General features: G+C 37.1%; 1 protein-coding gene across 4 annotated transcripts in view; it reads right to left on the bottom strand.

Annotated features, from left to right (window-relative positions):
* The window catches only part of CDK8 (cyclin dependent kinase 8), a 112,602-nt gene that overhangs the window by 49,427 nt on the left and 39,441 nt on the right, over positions 1–23,734 (bottom strand). For all 4 annotated transcript variants that reach the window (XM_030308133.1, XM_030308138.1, XM_030308129.1 and 1 more), the window contains exon 2: positions 6,214–6,289. In XM_030308133.1, coding sequence (XP_030163993.1) covers positions 6,214–6,289 — 76 coding nt within the window. The remainder of the gene's footprint in view (positions 1–6,213; positions 6,290–23,734) is intronic.

The following is a 23,734-nucleotide window of genomic DNA, read 5'->3' as shown; positions in this document are numbered from 1 at the left end:
GAATGGTGACCTTGTAAGAAGAGATTAGGTAGGACACACAGAGACACACCAGGGCAGCTGGTACAGACAGGACCTTCCAAGAGGTCACAAGAGAATAGTCGTCTGCAAAACCAGGAGAAGCCACAGAGGAAACCCAACTCTGCAGACTCTCCAATTTTGGACTTACAAGTTCCACCAGGAGAGAGTCAGTTTCTGTTGCTTAAGCCACCCAGTCCATAGTATTTTGCTATGGCAGCCTTGGTAAACTAACTCAGTAAATAACTACTATTAGTGAGTAAGTAAGACACTCTATGCGGGGTGTTTTTTAAAGGGAGATTTATCAGGGGATGGGTCACTGTGGGATTAGAGATGGAACCGAGTCTCAGGGGGGAATTACATCTAAGTAAATATTTCTATTGAAGTACTTCCAAAAAACCAGGGAGCTGTGCTACATTTAGCAGGGCTAACATTAACCAAATACCTCCTACATGCCAGCCACTGTGGGAGATACACTAGGTCCTGGACATAAAATGTGCTAAGACTTGCTGAGGTTCCCCAGTGGGAGACAAATGCAAGTAAGTAGACAATCCTAGGCTGCGGCTGCAGTAGTGGTAACCCATTACCGAGAGCAGCTAACATTTACCTGGAGATTATTGTGTCCAAAGAAGTATGCTAAGCTCCTCACAATAAACCCTATGAGACACTATTACCATTTTACAGATGAGGAAACAAAAACACAATTAACTTGCCTTGGGCCCTACAAGCTAGTAAGTGGTCAAGCCAAGTAAAGCACAGGTTTATTTGGCTAGAGCTTTAAGTGCTACAGGCAGTGCTTTGACATTGGTACTCTGGCACTGGGAACATCCCAGTTTTCAAAGCTGATGAAAAGAACTTCAGCATTTCATCACCCCGTACAGAGCCCACAGCATGTAGTTACATATTTCTTAACATTTTCTAAGGTTGGTTTTTTTTTTTTTTTTGCCTTTTTGAAGATTTTAAGTTAAAAAAAATTAAAGGTTTGAATAAGCTTAAGCAGTGGTTTCCATCACAAAAATCACCTAAATTCTTCTAATTCTACTGGGAACAAATTCTTGTAATTTCCTGAATACTAAGATCACTGCTAAAAATATAAACGTCTTAATATGTCATTCATTACAAACTTAATTCATTCTAATTGTGCCACCTAATATCACCCTTAATTTGAACTCTTAAAGTACAAATAAATAAAAAATTAATAATATTTGAAACTGTATCTTGTTAATAAATACCATGTATAGCTGTGAGAAGATAAGAAAATCTCCAATATTCTCAAAATGACATTGATTTATAACATTAAAATTTTACAACATGGCAAAAATAATAAATTCTGAATTTATGCCATAGGTCTGACGATAGCTATGGGCTGCTTCCATAATTTGGCCATTGTAAATGATACTGGAATAAACACACGGGTGCATGTATACCTTTGAACAAGTGTTTCTGCATTTTAGGGGTAAACACCCAGTTAGTGTGATTACTGGATCCTAGGGTAGTTCTATTTTTTTTTATTAAAAGAAACAAACTTTTTTTAATGTTTATTTTTAAGAGGGAGGGAGGGGCAGAGAGAGAGGGAGACACAGAATCTGAAGCAGCAGCCAGCTGCTGAGCTGTCAGCACAGAGCCTGATGTGGGGCTTGAACCCACAAACCGTTAGATCATGATCTGAAGTCAGACGCTTAACCGCCTGAGCCACCCAGGCGACCCTAGGGTAGTTCTATTTTTAACTTTCTCAGGAACCTCCATACGGTTTTCCACAGTTGCTACACCAGTTTGCATTCCCACCAATGGTGCAAGAAGATTCCTTTTTTTCCACAGCCTCGCCAACACGTATTGTTTCTTCTGTTTTTGATTTTAGCCATTCCGGCAGGTATAAGGTGATAGCTCATTGTAGTATTGGTTTGCATTTCCCTGATAATGAGTGATGTTGAGCATCTTTTTTGTCTATTGGCCATCTGGATGTCTTCTTTGGAGAAATGCCTATTCATGTCATCTGCCTATTTTTTAACTAGGTTATTTGTTTTGAGTGTTCCATTTTATCAGTTCTTTATATATTTTAGACACTAACCCTTTATTAGATACGTGATTTGCAAATATCTTTTCCCATTAAGTGGGTTGCTTTCTAGTTTTGGTGACTGTTTCCTTCGCTGTGCAGAACCTTTTTATTTTGATGCAGTCTCAACAGTTTATTTTTGCTTTTGTATCCCTTACCTCAGGAGGCATATCTAGAAAAGTGTTGCTATAGATGATGTGAGAGAATTGACTGCCTGTGCTCTCTTCAAGGATTTTTATGGTTTCATGTCTTACATTTAGGCCTTTAATCCATTTTGAGTTTATTTTTGTGTACTGTTTAAGAAAGTAGTCCAGTTTCATTCTTTTGCATATAGCTGTCCAGTTTCCCCAATACCGTGTGTTGAAGAGATTGTCTTTTTTCCCATTATAAATTCATTTCTCCTTTGTCAAAGATTAAGTGACACACTTGTGGGTTCATTTCTGGGTTTTCTATTCTGTTCCACACATGTTTAAAAAATTAAACAATATATTTCTAAATAATCCATGAATAAAAGAAAAGAATCACAAAGAAAATTGAAAACATTCTGTACTAAATGATAATGAAAATACAATGTAACAAAACTTATGGAATGTAAGTAGAATACAGCTTAAAGGGAAATTTATAGTTTTAATTGCTTATTGAAAAGAACCATTTAAACATCAATGACCTAAGGTTCCACCTTAAGAAGATAAAAAAGAAATGTAAGCCAAAAGTAGAAGGAAAAAAAATAATAAAGAGTAGAGATCGATAATATAGAGAGAAAATACAAATAACCAACCTCCAATGAAACAGGACATCACTACAGAAGCTACAGATATGAAAAGATACGGGAATAATATGAACAACTTGGTGCTGATAAATCAACAACTTGCGTGAAATAGACAAACTACATAAAAAATACAAAATATCAAATACTAGATGCTATTAAGGATATAATATTAGTTTGTGAATTCTATCAAATATTTATAGAAGAAAAACTACCAATCTTACAGAAACTCAGAATACAGGGGATGAAGAAATGCTGCATAACGTGTTTCACGAGGGCAGCATAATCTTGATACCAAAGACAAAGACATTACAGAAAAGATAATTATAGAACAACATCCTTCAAACTCATACAGTTAAAACTCCTTAACAACACACTAGTAAATCAAATCTAGCAATAAACAACCAAGCAGGGATTATTTCAAGAATGCAAAATTGGACAAACATTAAAAATCAATGTGGTCTACCAATGAAACAGAATAAAAGAGAACTATAGGGTCATTTCAGTACACGTAGGAAAAAAGCATCTGATAAAATTCAATGCCACTTATGAAAAAACTAGAAAGAGCTTCCTAAGTCTGACTGACAGCATCTATAAAAACCTACAGCTGGCATTTTATCTAATAGTGAAACACTGAAAACACTTTCCCCAAGACTGGGAACAAGTCAAAGATGTCCGTCCTCATTACTCTTCAACATTATATGGAAGCCAAGTCAGTGCAATAAGAAAAAAAATACAAAGATGAAAAGAGGTAAAACTATTCCAAATCATAGATGACATAATCATTTCTCTGCATATATCACCAAAACCTACCAGTGAATTTAGATATAAAATGGATACAAAAATAACAATATTAAAAAAATTCAAAGTATAGAAGCAAACAAATGGGAAGTAAAAATTTTTAAAGCAATCCACTTACAAGAGTACCAGAAAACATGAAGTCCTTAGGAATGAATTTAACAGAAGGTGAGCGTTTTCTCTACAACTAAAAACTACAAAACACTATTGCGAAAAATTAAAGAAAATATTAAAAAATAGAAAGTTTATTTTTGAGTTTCATGGACCGAATGCAGTATTATTAAGATATTAGTTTTCCCCGAATTGATCCAAACCATAATCCCAGCATGCATATTTTAGAAATAAAAATGAGCTGATTCAAACATTCATATGATACTGAAAAGGACCTAAAATAGCCCAAACAATCCTGAAACAGAGGACTAAAGCTGGTGGCCTTATACAATCTTACTTCAAATCTTGCTGTAAAGCTAGAGTGACCTCATAATGGCATAAGGGCGGACAAAGAGATCAGTAAGAATGGAACAGAGCCCAGAACAGTTCACACTTACATAGTCATTTAAGTTTTTACAAGGGGAGGGGAGAAGCTCAAACCTTACATCACATGTATACAAACAAAAATGAATCAACAGAACCCAAACTAAAGCGTACAACCAAAACTATACAGCTTTTAGAAGGAAACACAGGAAAATATCTTCACAATCCGTGGGTAAAGATTTCTTCAGTCAGGCACAGAAAACAATGGTCACGAAAAGGAAAAAATAGTAAATTTCATCAAAAATAAAAATTTGTGCTCACTTTAGGTTGAAGAACCATAATCATATATGTTAAAAATAAGTGTTCATATTTCTTTCCGTGCTTAACTTCATTTACAGTTATCAACATACACATGAAGAATGTCTGTTCCTAAAATGAGTTGTTTTCAAAACATTTTGCTGAAGTTTAATAAACACAGAGAAAGAGCACACAAACCCGTTAAGTGCACAGCTCGGTGAGTTCTCACATACTAAACCCACATAACCAGACCCAGAACAAGAACAAGAAACAGCACATTACTAGAATCCTGAAAGTTCCCTTGTCTCCACTTTCCATCACTCCCTGACCCCTCCAAAGATAATCTCTATCATGACATCTAACATCACTGACCACAGTTCAATGGATTTTGATTCTTTAAAACTAACTAGAATATACAGAACTGTAGATGCTGGAAGAACTGATAGTTAATGTACACATATCCTTCCTCTAGATTCAAGAGCATTAAAAATCTATCAATTACATGAAAGGTAATTTCCAGCATGGCATACCCTCCACCTCACCTCTACTCTTCCCTCGTGGAGGTAATTCTTACATGTCTTCCTGGAACCTTCCTTGATTTTCTCAGTTAGATGTAGATCCTTTTCCCATTCTCCATACAGTTCTATCACTGTGCTTGGTATACCATTATTTTAAGATATATGAGTGTCTTTCCTCATCAGCATGTAAATACTCAAGGCCAGGGACCCTGACTGTTCCGTTTCTTTACTTTTACCTACTCTAGTTCCTGTCAACATGACATACAACAAATGAATGAAAACCCAGTGGTATAAATCTATTAAATGAGTAAAATTATCTAAGTTAATATATCTAGCTCACAATAGCCTATTATCTGTGGATAGATACAAGGGCTAAAAGCAACAAGATTATAATATATATTCTATAATATTCTCATTATAGCCAGAAAAGATAAATTTGGACCCACAGTGCCACAATAGTAAAAACTGAAGTAAAATCTCATGAAAGTAAAACTCAGTTTAAATCTGTGAATAATTATTTAATAGTGCATTAAGATGAATATTTTCCTTTGGGATTAAAATGAGATTCTAGGGGCGCCTGGGTGGCGCAGTCGGCTAAGCGTCCGACTTCAGCCAGGTCACGATCTCGCGGTCCGTGAGTTCGAGCCCCGCGTCGGGCTCTGGGCTGATGGCTCAGAGCCTGGAGCCTGTTTCCGATTCTGTGTCTCCCTCTCTCTGCCCCTCCCCCGTTCATGCTCTCTCTCTCTCTGTCCCAAAAATAAATAAATGTTGAAAAAAAATTAAAAAAAAAAATGAGATTCTAATGCCATATGGAAAGCTAAGTTTCCAAAAGAAAACAGCGCATATTTTTAACATATTCAAATGAACAGATACAATGAAAATCAAGTAACAATCTCATTTTAAGTTCATGTAATGACATCAATCTCATTAAAATAGAAATACTAGTTTTAATGAACACATAGGTTCCTACAAACTTACTTTTATTGCACCCAATGAAATAATAACCGGATCCTTAATATTTAGTGACATTTATCAGAAAAATATATATTTATATAAACAACTAAGACTGACTTACTCCCAAAGAAATGAATTTATGCAGACATTTTTGCTAGAACTACATGCCACCTTTACTTCTCTTAGGAAAGAAATATATTTTTCTACAAATGGCCAATATGAAAAATATTTACCAACTTTCAATTAATGTGTATATGTGACAAATACAATTCAGAGACCACATAGTTGACATTCATGAGTCAAATGATAATAATGATTATAAAAAGAGCTTCACTTACTGCTATTTCTCTACATGCCGACATAGAGATCCCAGTTCCTTCAATTTGTTTTAAAGCATAGTCCTTATCATCTTTCCTGCAAAAACAAAGTTATTTTAATATACAGATAAAACTAAATTTACGTGCATTTTTAGTAATATAAAATATAAATAAATATAAGCCACATATTTGATATACAGACCACTTTTCACATGTGTTAAATAGTATCATATAGGAAAAAGTTTTTAGATAATCTAGTTCAATCCCATTATTTGATGAGGAAAGTTACATTCAAACTAATAAAAAGACTTGTCCAAGCCTCCATGGTTTGGGGAAGACAAAGATTCAGAAATGGAGCTCCAGACTTTCAGCAATGATACGTATAGATTTCCTTTTATACACGCATGTGTGCGTGTGTACTGTACCCTCAACACACACACACACACACACACACACACACACACACACACAACCTTGCTTCCTAAAACCATTCAGATATCGGTGGGTCAAAAAAAAATTAAGAAATGAATGCATCAGCAAAGTACAAGATGGTTATAATTTCAAACATGTTATAGTCCTCATATCTCCCAAATACCTTTGAAGAGATTCACTCAACATGTGTTTACTAAGCACTTACTATGTATTCAGAACTGTGCTCGGTATGGGGGTTACAGCAGAGTTCCTTCTTCTATGGAGCTTTCTGTGTCTGCTGGCCTAGACAGATAAGTAACTAACATACTGCAGTACAATATAAGTGCTATGATAGGGCAAGCGCAAACTGCAGAGGTTACTCAACGGTTACTCTGGTGGAGGACCTAAGCAAGGACTTCTCAGAAGAAACACCATTCAACTGGGGCCTAAGTGGCAATTTTCACACTGTTTTGACTCAGGACCCCTTTACTCTCTTGGATATTACTGAGGACCTTCAAGGTTTTGTTCGTCATATCTATCAGTATTTACCCTATTCGATTTTAAAAATGGGAACTTTTAAAAACAGAATACAAAGCACCTATCCGTTAGCCAGCAGAGCGATGATGTCACGTTATGACACCTTTGGGAAAAAAACCCACTGTACACGCACAAGACAGTGAGAAAGGAAATACCATTGGTCCTTGAACAGTATGGGTTTGAGGTGCACGGGTCCACTTATATGCAGATTTTTTTCAATACAATACAGTACTGTAAATATATTTTCTCTTCTAGTTTTAGTAACATTTTCTTTTTTCAAGCTTTCTTTATTGTTAAGAACACAGTAAATAACATATGTAACATAACAAACGTGTTTAATTTGCTGTTTATGTGATCTGTATGGCTTAAGTAGTCAAGTTCTTAGGGAACTAAAAGTTATATGTGGATTTTAGACCGTGGTGACCGCGGTAGGCTGTCGGCGCCCCCAACCCCCACGTACTCAAGGGTCAACTGTGACATCACAGCACTACTATGAAAATCGTGTTGACCTTGCAGATTCTCTGAAAGGATTCTGGGGGTAACTAGCGGTTCCCAGATCAGAGTTTGAGAACTGCTGACGTGGGGGTATGTGTATTTGTGTATGTGTATGTGGCTTGAGTTAAGACGGAAACACAATGTGAAGACGCATGAGGCGAGACAAAAGCATCTGAGGAGAACAGACATCGTAAACGACGGGGGATGAGGCTAAGGACATTAATCAGGAACCAGAACATAAAAGTCTTTTTACTCCAAGAATAACAGGAAGCCCTCCATTAAAGATCTCTTTAATAAGAGACTATCAATTATATTTTACTGGGAAAACATATCTTTGGCTGCCTTTTGAATGCTTTGGGAGAGCAAATAAGAACAGGAGGCAGAGAAGCCACTGAAAAGTAAACAGCGTTAAAGTAATTCAGCCGAGAGACGGCGGCGGTGGCTGCACAACGGTGGTTTCTATGCAGAGGACGCGGACCGGAGTGCGCGAGGCAGGACCAGTAGCACTTGGTGACAGGATACTGGTCAGAAGGAAGGAGGAGGAGCCAAAGATCATGATTTCTGCCGAGGCAGCAGGTCACCAGCAACATTACCGACTGAAATAAGAAACGGGAGGAAAAGGACCGAGGGAAGAAGAAGACAGCTCTGTTTTGTGTAGGTTGAGTCTGCGGCACATCCGAGATACCAGAGTGAGGATGGCAGGCTGAATAGACAAGTCTAAAGCTCGAGAGAAAGCTGAAGACACGCGTTTACTATAATTAGGACACACACGGTAATCAAAGCCATGGGAGTAAAGTGACGCCAGAGAGGTCAGAAAAAAAAAAAAAAGAGTTTCAAAAAGGGTAGAATAGTAAATAGTATCGAGAGCTGCGGAGGAGACTAGTGAGGTGAAGAAGCGTTCACTGAATTTAGCAATGATGAAGTCACCAGAGAGCAGACCAGGCGAAAACGGTTGAAGTGATGTGACGGCAGAGTCCGCATTGCAGCAGCTGGCGATGAACGGGGCACAAGCAAACTAAGATAATAAACGGAGACATCTGAGAGGGAGAAAGTACACCAGCAGCTGGGATGATGCGCAAGGTTACAGTTACTATTATTTTAGGATGGAAGAGAACTGAATAGGTTAAGCACTGCCAGGAAGAATCCAGAGAGAAGGAGCTGCTGATGGAAGAGGGAGAGGCAGGTAAAAATTAAGAGAGCAAAGACGGAAATGCTGAGGAGAAATTAAACAAGGCTAGAAGGAGAAATACTTTCAGGGAGAGTTCTCACCTGATGGCTTTGAATCTTCCTCATGTTGGAAATTAGGTCATATACTAAAAGTAAGAGGAGGGCACCTAGGCGGCTCAGTTAGTTAAGCGTCCCGACTCTGGACTTCGGCTTAGATCATGATCTCACGGTTCCTGAGTTCAAGCCCCGCGTCTGGCTCCATGCTCCCGGCACGGAGACTACCTAGGATTCTCTCTCCCTCTCTCTCTCCCCCTCCCCCACTCCCTCTCAAAATAAATAAACCTAAAAAATAAAAGTATGGGCAAAGTGGTAGAGTTCAAGATTTGAAAGGATAAAAGGAGGTTTGGTTGAATAAAATCTATTCATTTAAGTTCATTTAATACTTTATCTCAAATTATTAAGACATACATAGCTTTATCTTCATGACTGCAATATATTTACACCAAATCCTTAGCTGTGGGGGAAAAAAAATCCCAATTCCAACATTATTTTTCTGAAAAAAAGATTTGTCTTATGACAATCGGCTTTATAACATACTTTCTAGTAAAGCCCCATGGGCACTCATTATTTTAAAAATACATTAAGTGTACCTACACTCAATGTTCACTATGTCTGAATGATGTGTGAAAGAATTAAAAACATGAAGTTGAACAGGGGGATGCAAAAATAAAATGACGTCGGGACTAGAATACGTCTGCCAGACACTTTCACGTACACGGTACCGGTTTAACCAGATGGTTAACCCAGGAGTGAGTACAAGGGATTGTTATAGGTACTATTTGAGGATAGCATCCTAGATCTGGGCACTCTAAGGAGAAAGAGAGTGGTGGGAAAGAAAAGAAATTAAACCCAAGACTTACCCATTCACCTCCTTAACAACAACCCTGAATTTCTCTTGTATGTAAATGGCCACGCTGCCATATGCAAATGTCTTCTCAATGAACTGAAAAATTCTAATCTGCAAACAGTTCTCTCCCGCATCCCAAGTAATTATATGTGTTATATTTTATAAAGGTAAGTGATGAGAAAGAAAGGTGAAATGGGAGAATAGAAAAACTTTAGATGTTTGATAATCAAAAAGGCAACCTCCTCTTGAAAATCATTGAATTACCATCATAATATAACAGCACTTTGTGGTTTACAGAGCACATTTATTTATATATCCATCCACACAGTCACTTTTTAGTAAAAAGGCACATTGGAGAGGAAAAGGATTTGTTCCCTAGTTTCAGTCATGATCCGGTTAAAGTAGTCAGACTGCATAAATAAATAATTGCAATATAGTGTTTTAAGTGCTATAAATAGAAGGGACCAACTACAACTTGAAGGGTTGAAGCAAGATGAAAGAAAGCTTCAGAAAGAGGCTACCTAAGCAGAGATTTTCAAGATTTCAGAAGTTTGTGAGGAAAGGAGGGAGGGGCTGTGGAGAGAAATCAGTAGCAAGAGCAGACGTTCCAGAAAGTGGGAACGATACGTACAAAAATACAGAAGCATGGGGAAGGTGTGACATGCTCAGAGAATAGCAGAGAGTAGCAGGAGCAGTTTAACATCATGAAACATGCTCACAGTCCTGAGGATGGATGAGATTTTAGAAACAGGCAGAGGGAAGATGGGAGGGGGTCAGCTGTGTCATCTGTGTCCAAAGAGGGGTACACAGAGTATATGTGCTTCACTTCAGGGAGAGTAAAAAAACGTAAGTATGACAAGAAAATATTACATTAAAAATAATAAAGAAAGCTGAGGGAAAGTGTGTTACACGAGGAAGCCGAAAGGAAGAGAATGGAACCATGACGAAAGAGTACGCCAGTAATAGAAAATGGCCGTAAAGGAGCGGGTAAAAAAAATGAGCAGTGTTTTGGTACAAAAGAGTAATGTACACACATATGAAATTTCACTTCCTTCCTAAAACCCTACTAAAACAATGGCCAAGAAATTTTTAAAAAATATTAACTCACATGGATGAGAAATGGAGAGGAGGCAGCATAAAGCTTTGGAAACTAGAAAGTAAGTGGACAAACACTAACTGATTAACAAGACCCAAGAAAAACTAGTTCAGACACTGACAGTGAAGGAAACGGAGGACCAATTAGATGCACACAGCAAGATCCTCCAAGATCAGAGAACTGACAGTACGAGATAACTCCGGAAGTAGGACTGGCTGAGTGGAAGATAAAGCTGAAGAGACATTCCTAGAAAATAGAATAAAATAAGGAATGTGAAAGAAAAACAGAAAAATTAGACAACCAGTCCATGAAATCCAATATACAAGTAACTAGCAGTTAAGAAAGAAAAGAACAGAGAAAAGAAGTAATTCAAGGCAACTTCCCAAACCGAATGACAGGATTTCTAAAACTGAAAGGGTGCAATGAGTTCCCACCACAAATAGCTGAAAACAGACCCACATCAAGACACAATACCTACATCTTTCAGAAAAGTAGAGATGAGCGGATTTTACAAGCTTCCGGCGGAGACAGGTAATGGGCCATTTAGAAAGGATCAATACTGGCCACGAGAAAGAAGAAAATCCTGCCATTTGTGACAACATGGATGAACCTGAGGACATTAAGCTAAGTGAGATAAATCCCATAAAGAAAATACCGTATGATATCACTTATATGTGGAATCCCTGAACTCATAAAAACAGAAAGCAGAATGGTGACTACCTGGGGCGAGGGGCACAGGGAGATGTTTAATGAACAGGATAGTGATTATAGACAACAATACTATATTATAAACTTCAAAGTTGCTAAGAGACTGTATCTTAATGGTTCCCACTAGGGGGAAAAAAAAGTGTTAGCTACACTACAGTGGAAGTCATATTACAATATACAAATTTATCAAGTCAACAAGTGGTACAATTTAAACTTACACAATGCTATATGTGAATTATATCTCAATAAAAATAAATTTTAAAAAAAGAATCAGGAATCAGGATACCTGTGGACTTCTCAACAGCAGTTTTAGAAGACAGAAGCTCTGGCCTAACTGCACTACGTAAAATCATGAGGTACTGATTACAGTGTCAATAGAAGTTGTTTGGGGTGTAAGAGCCTGTTCTGGAGAATTACACTGTCAGCTGCAATGACAGAAAAACATTACAGAGTAGTCAGCCAGATCAAGGAGCTTGAGCCAGAATGTAAATCAGTACAGTACTTCCTTCATGGAAAAAGTCATGCTTTACGGGAGAAGCAAAAAAGAAAGAAACAGCTGAACCAATCACTGTTAGTTACGTAGTAAAAATTGTGAATTACATGAAGTGTAATGTGTTAAACTGAAGATGTAATTATCTTTATTATGCAATAATCTGTAAGCAGATCATAAGCAACCGTCACTGTTGTGCTGCAGTACGATGGCTACCGAGGGAAAAGGCCTGGGAGGATGCTAGCCCACAGCACGAATCTCAGCGACTGTGCACGACAATGAGCTGCCCTGGCCGAATGCTACAGAGATGTGAATTCAGCCCCCTAACTTGCTTAAGTATTTGGTATTTTTAATAATCTTAGTATTTCCAGTTTGGGACAGAATGCTCTTAAAGATACATCCTTGGGCCTTAGACATATTTTAAATCATTTTTAATAAAATCTATTTAAAAAGATTAAAGGTCCTAATAATTATTGTTCTTACTGCAATTAGTATTTTCAAATATGGCTTAGGAACTACTTTTTACCTTTGGATACCACGACTAAAGTTCACATATTATTATCATCTGATTTTGTCTTTTGTGAATTTAGGTCCCAAAAATCAAAATAATAAAGCGGATGTCTTTTACACTTAACGTATCTTTGGATTTCTTATTTTTAATTTTTTTTTTTAACGTTCATTTATTTTTGAGACAGAGAGAGACAGAGCATGAACAGGGGAGGGTCAGAGAGAGAGGGAGACACAGAATCTGAAACAGGCTCCAGGCTCTGAGCTGTCAGCACAGAGCCCGACACGGGGCTCGAACTCACGGATCGCGAGATCGTGACCTGAGCCGAAGTCGGCCGCTTAACCGACTGAGCCACCCAGGCGCCCCTGGATTTCTTATTTTAAAAACTCTGTTCTCTCCAAATTGATTTATTTGACAAATTAAAGGAGTTCAGCTGTTATACATTAAATGCAAATAAAATGTATTAATGTGCATATACATATGTGTGTATGTGTGTGTATATATACATATATGTACACATACATATATACACATATATATACATATGTACATATGTTTGGTGATTTATGTACATTGAGCTGAGAAGAGGCAGACTCATGTTCTTAGAGAAAAACTGGTACAATGACTGTTTCAATATTTTTGTTTCTAGGTTTCAGTATCCTAGTCAATTAAGAACGAACATAACGCACTTGATGGTAGAAATCAAGAAGCCTTGCAGATTGGTTCAAGTCCTCACTGTTCACAATATGTTCTAACTCCTTGGGTAACCACTGACTAAAGCCTTACATCCTTGTGTATTATATACACATCAATAGAGGAGCTGCTTTCTCCCCTTCTAAAAATTCTGGTTAACCTAATTTTCCAGAGCTGTTCAACCTTATCTTCCCTGGCTAGATACTTAATCAGCTCTATACGCTCTCAGATTAGGTGACTGGCTATTTTTGAAGCATCATTAGGGAAAGACTGCACTTGAACCCCCATGGAAATGACCTTGCCATACTCTGTTGACAACTACAACAGCAGAACTCCTTGGATGCACAGCTCTCAATTACCGTGACATAACAACACATCCTCAAATTACTGCAAGACCGTCCCAGCCAGAGACCTCAAATTGAGGATGCCTAAGAATCCTCCAGAAGATGATCCTAGAGAATGAGACAGCTTCCACCCAGGACCCATGGAACAAGATTTAAATGGCAAGAACCAAAGACCGTCAGGCTTAAATCGGCATGCTCTCATTCCACAGCTCTTTTCGATCCTCTATGCTGGTTTAAATTTCTGAATTATTAACAGACACCTGCTATGTCTAATAACAATACCCTTAATATTGCGCTTTGTATCCCTAATCACTCCTTGTATGAATCCAATACCTGGCTACAATTTGCTCATGATTTCACTAAAATAATGCAAACAAGCTAATTATTGAGATTTTAGCCACTTTCTTTTGGGAGCAACTCCGCTCACTCTAGTTCCTGGGCAATCACACTCAACTACTAAGCAACTCCTGAAATAGTAAACTCAAAACAGTAAACAGGACAGGGAGCCCCCGTGATGTCAAACCTAGCAAAGTTTCTGTCTACACCAAAACCACACTTGGGACTTGGCTCTTTGCTTAGAAACAGATTACGAAACCTGTTAATCTCAGCATGTGCCACACTGCAGTGCTCAAATGACTCCAGAGTCCTACATGTGCACAGCCATTTTTGCTTTGGATGATTCAATAACTAACCTTACAACAACAAAAAGTATACATAAAGAACTCACTTCAGTCCAACAACTGAGGTTGCCTGAACAGCCTCCTGATCAGTGGAATTCTGGCAAGAGTGAAGGTCTGGATTTTACAGAACAATGTCCTGAATGGCTGAATTTGGCCAAAATGAGGGGCTGAGAACAGTGAAAATAAACTCCGCTGGTAATCAGACTGTGATATACCTAACAGATTAGAGGCAATGCCAGTACAAAGGCACACAGGAAATAAAGTTTGCCTAAGGCAACACCACAGCTGCAGAATGACTAAAATGGCCCTTTTATGAGTGATTACTGTTCTCTTACCAGTGAGTCCCAGCTTTGCTTCACTCCTACTCTTGAAGAGAATGCTGAGCTACCCAATTACCAAACAGACCCCATTTCATGAGAGTATCCAATCCAGAGCTGATCTACTCCCCCAGTCTTTCCTGAAGACCATGCAGCCCAAGCCCAAACCCTCCGAAGCCCTTGCCCACTCCCTCCTGCTGAGATACCTCACAGTTCCCAGATGTTCACTGTCATTTGCTACGGCAGACTAATAAACTTTGACTACCGGTGCATTATTGATGGCCTTATGCCCAATAATCTCACATGAAGTTATAGTGCATTAAAGCAAACTGAAACAACACTTCCTTTCATTTAAATTGGGTACACTCTGAGAGCACATTCTAATTAGCCACACTACATCTTGCTTAAAATCCCTTGTCATATTAACACATTCGGCTCTTTTGATCGTCTGACAAATGAAATCTAGAAATTAACTTTTTTGTCAACAACCCAAGTTTATTTTAAAAATTACTAAAATTACTAATTCTAGATTTGAGGGGATTTCTTGGCACTTTGGGGGAGGTTCCTGTGCTTGGCACAGGTATAGTCTCCAAGATACAGCAGTGAAAAAGAATGCCCTATCAGGAATTACTTTCAAGTTTCTTGGCAGCTCCAGATGCCAAGCTCCAAGAAATTATAAACCTTCTTGTAAACCTAGAAGTGAGTATCTCCCATCTACATGATCTCAAGCAATTCACGCTAAACTTGTTAGTTCTCACACTTTAAACTCATCTTCACCTTGTTTGGAGAAACAGCTATGCAGAATTTAACAAACTGCTGAGCTTGGAAGTCAGAAAGTAACTCTTGGTCCCTTCCTGTCTGTTCAGTTATAAGATTACAGTAACATGATCAAGTATCATTACATGTGGGGGTTTTCCATCAAAGTAAACTACTTACCAATCTTTTTAAATCAACTTCTCAAAGTGCCATTTTTCTGAACATTAACTCTAGAAAGTTATTTATAGTCACTGCATCTTGACTTCAAGAACCGTATCTTAATATTCGTTGTCTATAATCATTTTTCTTCTCCTTAACATTCATGGTCCAAGAACTAAGAAACGCTAAAACCAGAAATCAATGCATAGTATTTTTCTCCCAAATGGTTGGTCTTTCTTGCTATTTCACATATCCACTAATTTATTTCCACTTGGCCCCAAATACTGTTTTCTTAAAAGTACTATTACATCAGGCATACGAATATACTCAAATGTTTCTAAAATATTCATATTATACTCCAAGTATTATTTTAATTATTCAAGATTGATGTTATTAAGACACCCTAAAAATGTCTTCTTCTCCCTTAATGTACATTCTACCTCGTCGACAACACTCTGTAATTGAAAAGATTGTTATGAATGCTCATTGTTGAACAAATGAACTGGATGGGATCTGAAGTCATTACATTACAGCTCTGTCTCTCACATGCAGAGGGTTTATTCTGTCATTAGCAACACAGCGTAAAACCTGAATTTATAAATAAAAATCTGGCCACAAAAGTTTTTCTACGTAAAGAAATCAATATACTTCTACCCTCTCACTCTTCCCTTCTATTTTTGTTTCCAGTATCTTTAAAGATTAACATTTAACATTATTTAAAGGTTCTCATTTAAACTGGTGAAAAACGTAAAGGAATGGTAACCTCATGTACTATTAACAGTATAAACTGGTACATTTTAGAAAGCAATCTGGAGTAGTGGTATTAAGTATGTATACTTCCTACACCAGCAGTTCCTTTCCTGATTGATTATATACCATAGGAAAGGTTTCATATAGTGTCAAAGGAGGACACTGTTGTGGAAGCAAATAGGGGCATACTATGTATACACCACCATACCATGTATACATAAGTAACACATGGTGTGTACATATACAGTATTGAGAATATCTGGTCAAAAGCAATGAACTGGGTCTACATATAGCTAAGCAGAAACATAACATTTTTAAGAGGAATGAGACTAAACCATACCCAAGCAATATTTTCATGGGTACAAGTATATAATAAAGATATTTAGATTAAAATAGGGGCTGAAAGGATCTATACTCAAAAAATCAGAATGAGAGGGCACCTAGGTGGCTCAGTCAGTTGAGTGTCTGACTCTTGATTCCAGCTCAGGTGATGATCCCAGAGTTGTGGGATCGAGCCTGGTGCCGCGCTGGGCGTGGAGACTGCTTAAGATTCTCTCTCCTCCCTCTGCTCCCTCCCCTGCTCAAGCTCTCTCTCTAAATAAATAAATGAATGAAATAAAATGAAGTGAAACAAAAGAAAAGAAAAGAAAAGAAAAGAAAAGAAAAGAAAAGAAAAAAAAAGAAAAGAAAAGAAAAAAGAAAAGAACAGGAATTGATTATAGTAGGAGAAGAGATGGGATAGAGACAGGAGAATGAAAAATAAAATATAGGACCTTGCACAGAGTGACAATGACAGTATACCATGTACTTAACAGTATTTTCAATTCAATTCTATGTACAGAAAAACAAGAAACAACCAGTTAAATGGAACTATCCCTACCCAAGTACAAAAATAGGGTTTCCTAGAATTCTGGGGAAAAAATTACAGTGGGAAAAGAATTAAATTTGGTATATGCCAAAGATAAATAAAATTAAGAAAATTTCAACAGAATTACATAGATATTTGACAGTGTTAAACACAATAAAATTAACAAGGTCTGACTAGACTAAACTTACAGAAAGATCACACATTAGCACACAACAGAAATATCAACATTGGAGGCAAGAAGGGTAATTAGGAAGCTACCGTCAATAATCTAAAAGTTGAGTAACAAGTTCCAAAACTAAAATTTGCTATTTTCAATACATAAATAAACAGGAGTGGAATTAAGGAGTGATAAACTTCCTTGCCTAAGAACAGTTCCAAATACAGTGCTTCAAACAAGTTAAAAACTGGCAAGAAGAAACTTCTCTCTTCTTCCCTGTTTCCTTCCACTCACTCACTCACTGCCCCACCAATTACACATAAGGTAGAACTGGATAGGGTCTCACTGTAATTAGGTGAAGATGTAACATCTAACCAGAAAGCAGAGGGCCACACAGAATAACGAAACATGCAGCGTATTTCAGAGTGGATGGGGCAAAGGAGGGGCATCAGCTCCCAGTGAGTCTCTCCTTGAAAGGCAGGGCCGTGCCAGATTGGAGAAGCTGAAGTCTAGCAATATTAACATTAACTAACCTTTTACATTTGACACTTTCATACCATTCCGTAAAAAATTACTCTATTAGTGGATTTACAAGGGCTGTGTTCTCCTAGTTCTTAAAGCAAACTCACTATTATCTGAAGGGAGGAAGCAAAGTTATTTCCCAGGAGTGGGAACTATATACCTTTGCCTCCAACTTTCCAAAGTATCAGAAAGCCCATTTCTCCACAGGTGAATATTCAATAAATGTTGACTTCTTGGCAGGCAGACAAGGAATAGGATTCCTAGAAGAATATTATAATATGTACCAAGCACTTTCCACAGCCAAGTACTATATTAAGCACTTAAGATAAATACATGTTGAAGTTCATGCCACACATGCTCTGAAATTGTGTACATAAAATATGTAATTTACATGTATATAGTTATATATAGCCAGCATGTTTCTCTACAGAAATATTTATGTACACATACATAAGCACATTTCAAAATACATATGCAAATACATGCACATAAATACATATATACACATATGTACATTTATATATCTGCATATATACAGTAGAGATATACACAGATAAATATAGCTAACTATATGTGTGTATATGCGTGCATATATACACACCTATATGTATACACACACACACACACACACACACAGAGGAAGAAGATAATTTTAGTAATAATTAAGTTACTGACTGCCCACAGTACTATTTTAACTCAGTTATAAAAAAAACAAGTATCAGTTATGTAGGTGACATAACTGATGACACAGACTGTCCTTTATGTGCAAGCATTGTTTAATAATGGCATCACAACAACACATTATTGTTATCCCATTTTACATAAAAGGAAACAGGGAATCCATAGTCACAATGCTAGAGAGCAGCAAACCGGGACCTCAAACCCAGCAGTTTGACTGCGGAAAGCATCTCCAACCATATGCTACATTGGCTCTGTTCAGGAAGTGTGACTACCAACTGTATTACAAATTGCTTCCGGTAAAATACTCTTAGGCAATTTCACTACAGCAATAAATGGGTCATGCGTAAATGAATACACCTCCTCTACCTAGATGAGCTAATAAATAGACTATTCTTTGCTTATCATTAACACACACAGATTCAAACTCCCTCCTAACAACTTATCCGGCAACGCATGGAGTACAAGCTATAGAAACTTTTCATTTAAAGCTGCTATTATCAGGGCACCTGGGTGGCTCTTTCGGTTAAGCATCTGACTCTTAGTTTCAGCTCAGGTCATGATCTCCCAGTTTGTGAGTTCCAGCCCCATATCAGCTCTGTGCTGACAGTGCAGAGTCTGCTTGGGATTCTCTCTCTCCCTCTCTTTCTGCCCCTCCCCTGCTCACTCTCTCTGTCTCTCTCTCAAAATTAAACATTAAAAAAGTTAAAGCTGCTACTATTATATTCTATGAACAAAAAGAGGACCAAGAGACCTTAAAACAAAAGACTACCCGAAGTTTCAAGTTTTATTTGTAGCATTCACAGATCTATGATCTTTTAGTTATATAAAACTAAAAAATGGCAAAGAGGTAAAAAAAATTTAAATTGTGTATAAAAGCTATGATTTAACAAAGTATATACTTTGAGTGATTTGAAGCCAAGAGACAAGGCACAAAAGACTATACAAAAGGGGGGGAACATCTTATGATTATCAGAACTAGACTAATCCCAAAACGTAAAGGTAGTGGGGAAAACCAATTTTCAAACAGTTCACAAAAGAGGTACAAATTTAGATTCTAACAAACTCTTAACACCTCCTACATGTTGGAAAAGCCTTGCTACTACTAATAAATCAATGTTTTATACCTTTAAACAGTTAAATACTTCTAAATGACACCTGTCATACAAAACAATAGATCACATCATTTTGTGAAATAATCTGTATCATGTAACATGTATCAGGCTGATACAACTTTTGTAACTAAAGGCCTGTAAAACTGTTGTTGAATAGACACCTGGAGAAAAGATCGATTGTGAGAAGACAGTTATAGGATTATAATGAAAAGTGAACATATTTTTATGACTGCACAGCAGGTCCAGCACATACTCCTGCAATGACAAATTCTCTCACACTACACATCACTGCACTTGCAAGACTAGCTTGGTGACTCTGGGTAACTTCTGTCTTCATTCCCACTATTATAAAGTACTTCAAGATGAAAACGTATACATATACTTTATAAATTTGACATCAAAGAAAAAGAATACCTGCATGAAGGCCAACTAATTATAAATCTATTTTGAGTTTGAAGCACTGATCTAGATATGAAACGACCTATAAAGAACTACAAACACATAAGCTACTTCATCCTAGTAACCCAATTTTCCAAAACATATTAGCCACAGCTTCAGAGTTAACTTGGATTTAATGTTTGATTTCCTTCTTTAAGATGAATTAACAGCAAAAGTATTTAAACTGAGGATTTTACAAAAATTTGGAAATGTTCTTTGGCTTGTATTTCCACATTATATTTCTCAGAACCGATCGATAATGAAAGTTACATGTAAGAAATCTAAGATACTTCCAAAATAAAATGTGAGATAAGGAAAAAAGTTAAATAAATTAAAGAATATCTGGTGAGGAAGAAGTTAAAAGTGATGGACACCTAAGACCAATCAGAAACTTCACACCTGCAGGGGTGCCTGGGTGGCTCGGTAGGTTGGGCATCCGACTTAGGTTCAGGTCATGATCTCATGGTTTGTGAGTTCAAGCCCCATGTTGGGCTCTGTGCTGACAGCTCAGAGCCTGGAGCTTGCTTGGGATTCTGTGTCTCCCTCTCTTCCCCTCCTCCACTCCACTCTGTCTCTCAAAAAATAAATGAACATTAAACAATTTAAAAGAAAGAAAGAGAGAAAGAGAGAAAGAAAGAAAAGAAAAGAAAAGAAAAGAAAAGAAAAGAAAAGAAAAGAAAAGAAAACTTACACCCGCAAAATCTCTCAGAGATCTTTCCCCTCTCCTGCAAACTCTGGACCATGAAAGAAAGCAGGTGAAATGAAAGGAGATAAAGTCCAGAGGGATCTGCTTCCGTGCTTAGAAATTCTTAAACACTGGCCTAACCCCAGTCTCACCTTCAGCAGTGGTCCTCAGACCTTCACAACTTGTCAAACTCTGTGGTTTACCATTTACTCACAATCAGGAAATTATTTTATTTTTCCTCTTCATTTCACCTATCTAGTCAGTTATCAAATCCCTGCTCTCCAACCTTATTGCCATCCCTTGTTCATAGCATTCGCCTTCGGAATTACAAAAGCACAGATCTAACTGGCTCTTCACCCCTTAGTCACATATTAGATGACATATTAGTATTATTAGTCAGATATCAGCCACATATTAGTATAGGCAAGAGTTTATCTCTGGGCTCTCAATTCTGTCCCATTGGTCTGTGTGTCTATTTTCATACCAGTACCATACTGTTTTACTATAAGTTTGTATGACAGACTGAAATCAGGAAGGGTGATGCCTCCATTTTTGTTCTTTTTCGGGATTGCTTTGGCAATTCGGGGTCTTTTGTGGTTCCATACAAATTTCAGGATTGTTTTTTCTATTTATGTGAAAAACACCATCAGAATTTTGACAGGGATTGCACTGAAACCATAGACTGCTTGGGTAGTATGACATTTTAACAATATTGATTCTTCCATTTAACCAACATGATATCCTTCCGTTTATTTGTCTTCAATTTCTTTCACTGTTCAAATATTCACCTCTTTGGTTAAATTACCCGTAAGTATTTTAAAGTTTATGATGGGGCGCCTGGGTGGCGCAGTTGGTTAAGCATCCGACTTCAGCCAGGTCACGATCTCACGGTCCGTGAGTTCAAGCCCCGCGTCAGGCTCTGGGCTGATGGCTCGGAGCCTGGAGCCTGTTTCGGATTCTGTGTCTCCCTCTCTCTCTGCCCCTCCCCCGTTCATGCTCTGTCTCTCTCTGTCCCAGAAATAAATAAAAACGTTGAAAAAAAATTTAAAAAATAAAGTTTATGATGCTATTTTAAATAAGATTGTTTAATTTCTTTTTAGATGCTTTGTTGTTAGTGCATAGAAATGCGAATTTCTGTAAGTTGATTTGTATCCTGCAATTTTATTGAATCCAATTCTAGCAGTTTTTTGGTGAAGTCTTTAGAATATTCCATATATAAGATCATATCACCTGCAAACAAACAAATTTACTTCTTCCTTTTACCTTTTCTTGCCTAACTGTTCTACTAGGACAATGTTGAACGGGAGTGGTAAGAGTAGGCACCCTGATCTTAGAAGAGAAGTGTTTAGCTTTTCATTGTAGAGTATGATGTGAGCCATGGTCTTATTTTACATGGCCTTATTATTTTGAGGCACATTCCCTCTATATCCACTTTGTCCAGAGGTTTCAATCATGAAAGGAGGTTGTATTTGGTAAGTGCTTTTTCTTTATCTATTCAGATGATCATATGATTTTTATTTTTCATTCCATTAATGTGATATATCACATTTCTTGATTTGTTTATGTTGAAAGATCCTTGCATCCCGGAGATAAATCTTACTTGATTACAGCATATGATCCTTTTAATGTGGTACTAAAACCAGTTGCCTAATATTTTGTCAAGATCTTTTGCGTCTATATTCAGGAAGGATACTGGCCTGTTTTCCTGTAGCGTCCTCATCTGGCTTTGATATCTGGCCTTGCAAAATGAGTTTAAGAGTGTTTCTTCTTCTTCAATTTTTGTGAAGAGTTTGAGAAGGATCCTTCCTCATATGTTTAGAAATCACCAGGAAACTATCTGGTACTAGGCTTTCCTTTGTTGGGATTCAATCTCCTTACTTTAGGACTAGATTTTTCTATTTCTTCATGATTCAGTCTTATTAGGCTGTTTGTTTCTAGGAATTTATCCATTTCTTCTAGGCTACCTAAATTGTTAGCATATAATCATTCACAGTAATCTCTTATGATCCTTTGTATTTCTTTGGTATAGCTGTAATGTCCCCTTTCGTTTCTGATGTTATTTACTTGATCCTTCTCCTTCTTCTAGTCTAGCTAATAGTTTGTTCCATCTGTCAAAAAAACCAGCTCTTAGTTTCATTGATATTGTCTACTGTCTTTGGTATTTCCTTCTTTCTACTAACTTTGGGTTTAGTTTGTTCTTCTTCTAGTTCTTTGATTTATAAAGTGAGGTTATTTCAGATCTTTCAGGTTTCTCCATATAGTCATTTGTCACTGTAAATTTTCCTCTGCTTTTGCTGCATCCCATAAATTTTGGTATATGCTGTGACTTCATCTTTGTTTGTTTCAAACTACTTCAGTTCCCTTCTGATCTCTTCTTTGATCCACCGGTTGTTCAGGAGTGTGTAGTCTAATTTCCACATATTTGTGAATTTTCCAGGTTTCCTTCCTGTTACTGATTTCTAGTTTCATACCACTGTGGTCTGAATAGATAATGGGTATGATTTCAACCTTCTTAAATTTGCAAAGACTTGTTTGGTGACCTAACATATGGTCTATTCCGGCAAATGATACACATGTACTTGAGAAGGATGTATATTCTGCTGTTGTTAGATATAATAGTATATATATATATTATATATAGATACATATTTTAAGTATATATTATATATACAATATATTATATATATATATATATATATATATATATAAAACATTGGTTCAAATCCGATGTTTCCTCATTGATTTCTGCCTGGATGATCTATTCATTATTGAAAGTGGAGTACTGAAGTTCCTACTATATTATACTATTTCTCCCTTCATATCTGTTAGCATATGCTTAATATATTTGGGTGCTCCAATGTTGGGGTCATATAGATTTACAACTGTTATATCCCATAAAGATATAATCCCTTTATCATCATACAATGGCCTTCTTTACCTTGTGTTACAGCTTTTGAGTTAAAATCTATTTTGACATAAGTACAGCTCTCCCTACTCTCTTTTGGTTTCCACTTGCATGGAGTATCTTTTTCCCACTCTTCCCTTTGAGCCTATGTGTATC

Source organism: Lynx canadensis, chromosome A1, assembly GCF_007474595.2.
Source record: "Lynx canadensis isolate LIC74 chromosome A1, mLynCan4.pri.v2, whole genome shotgun sequence".
In the NCBI taxonomy this organism is placed as follows: Eukaryota; Metazoa; Chordata; class Mammalia; order Carnivora; family Felidae; genus Lynx; species Lynx canadensis.
The sequence above is the reverse complement of the archived record's forward strand: the minus strand, read 5'-3'. Positions and strand labels throughout refer to the sequence as shown.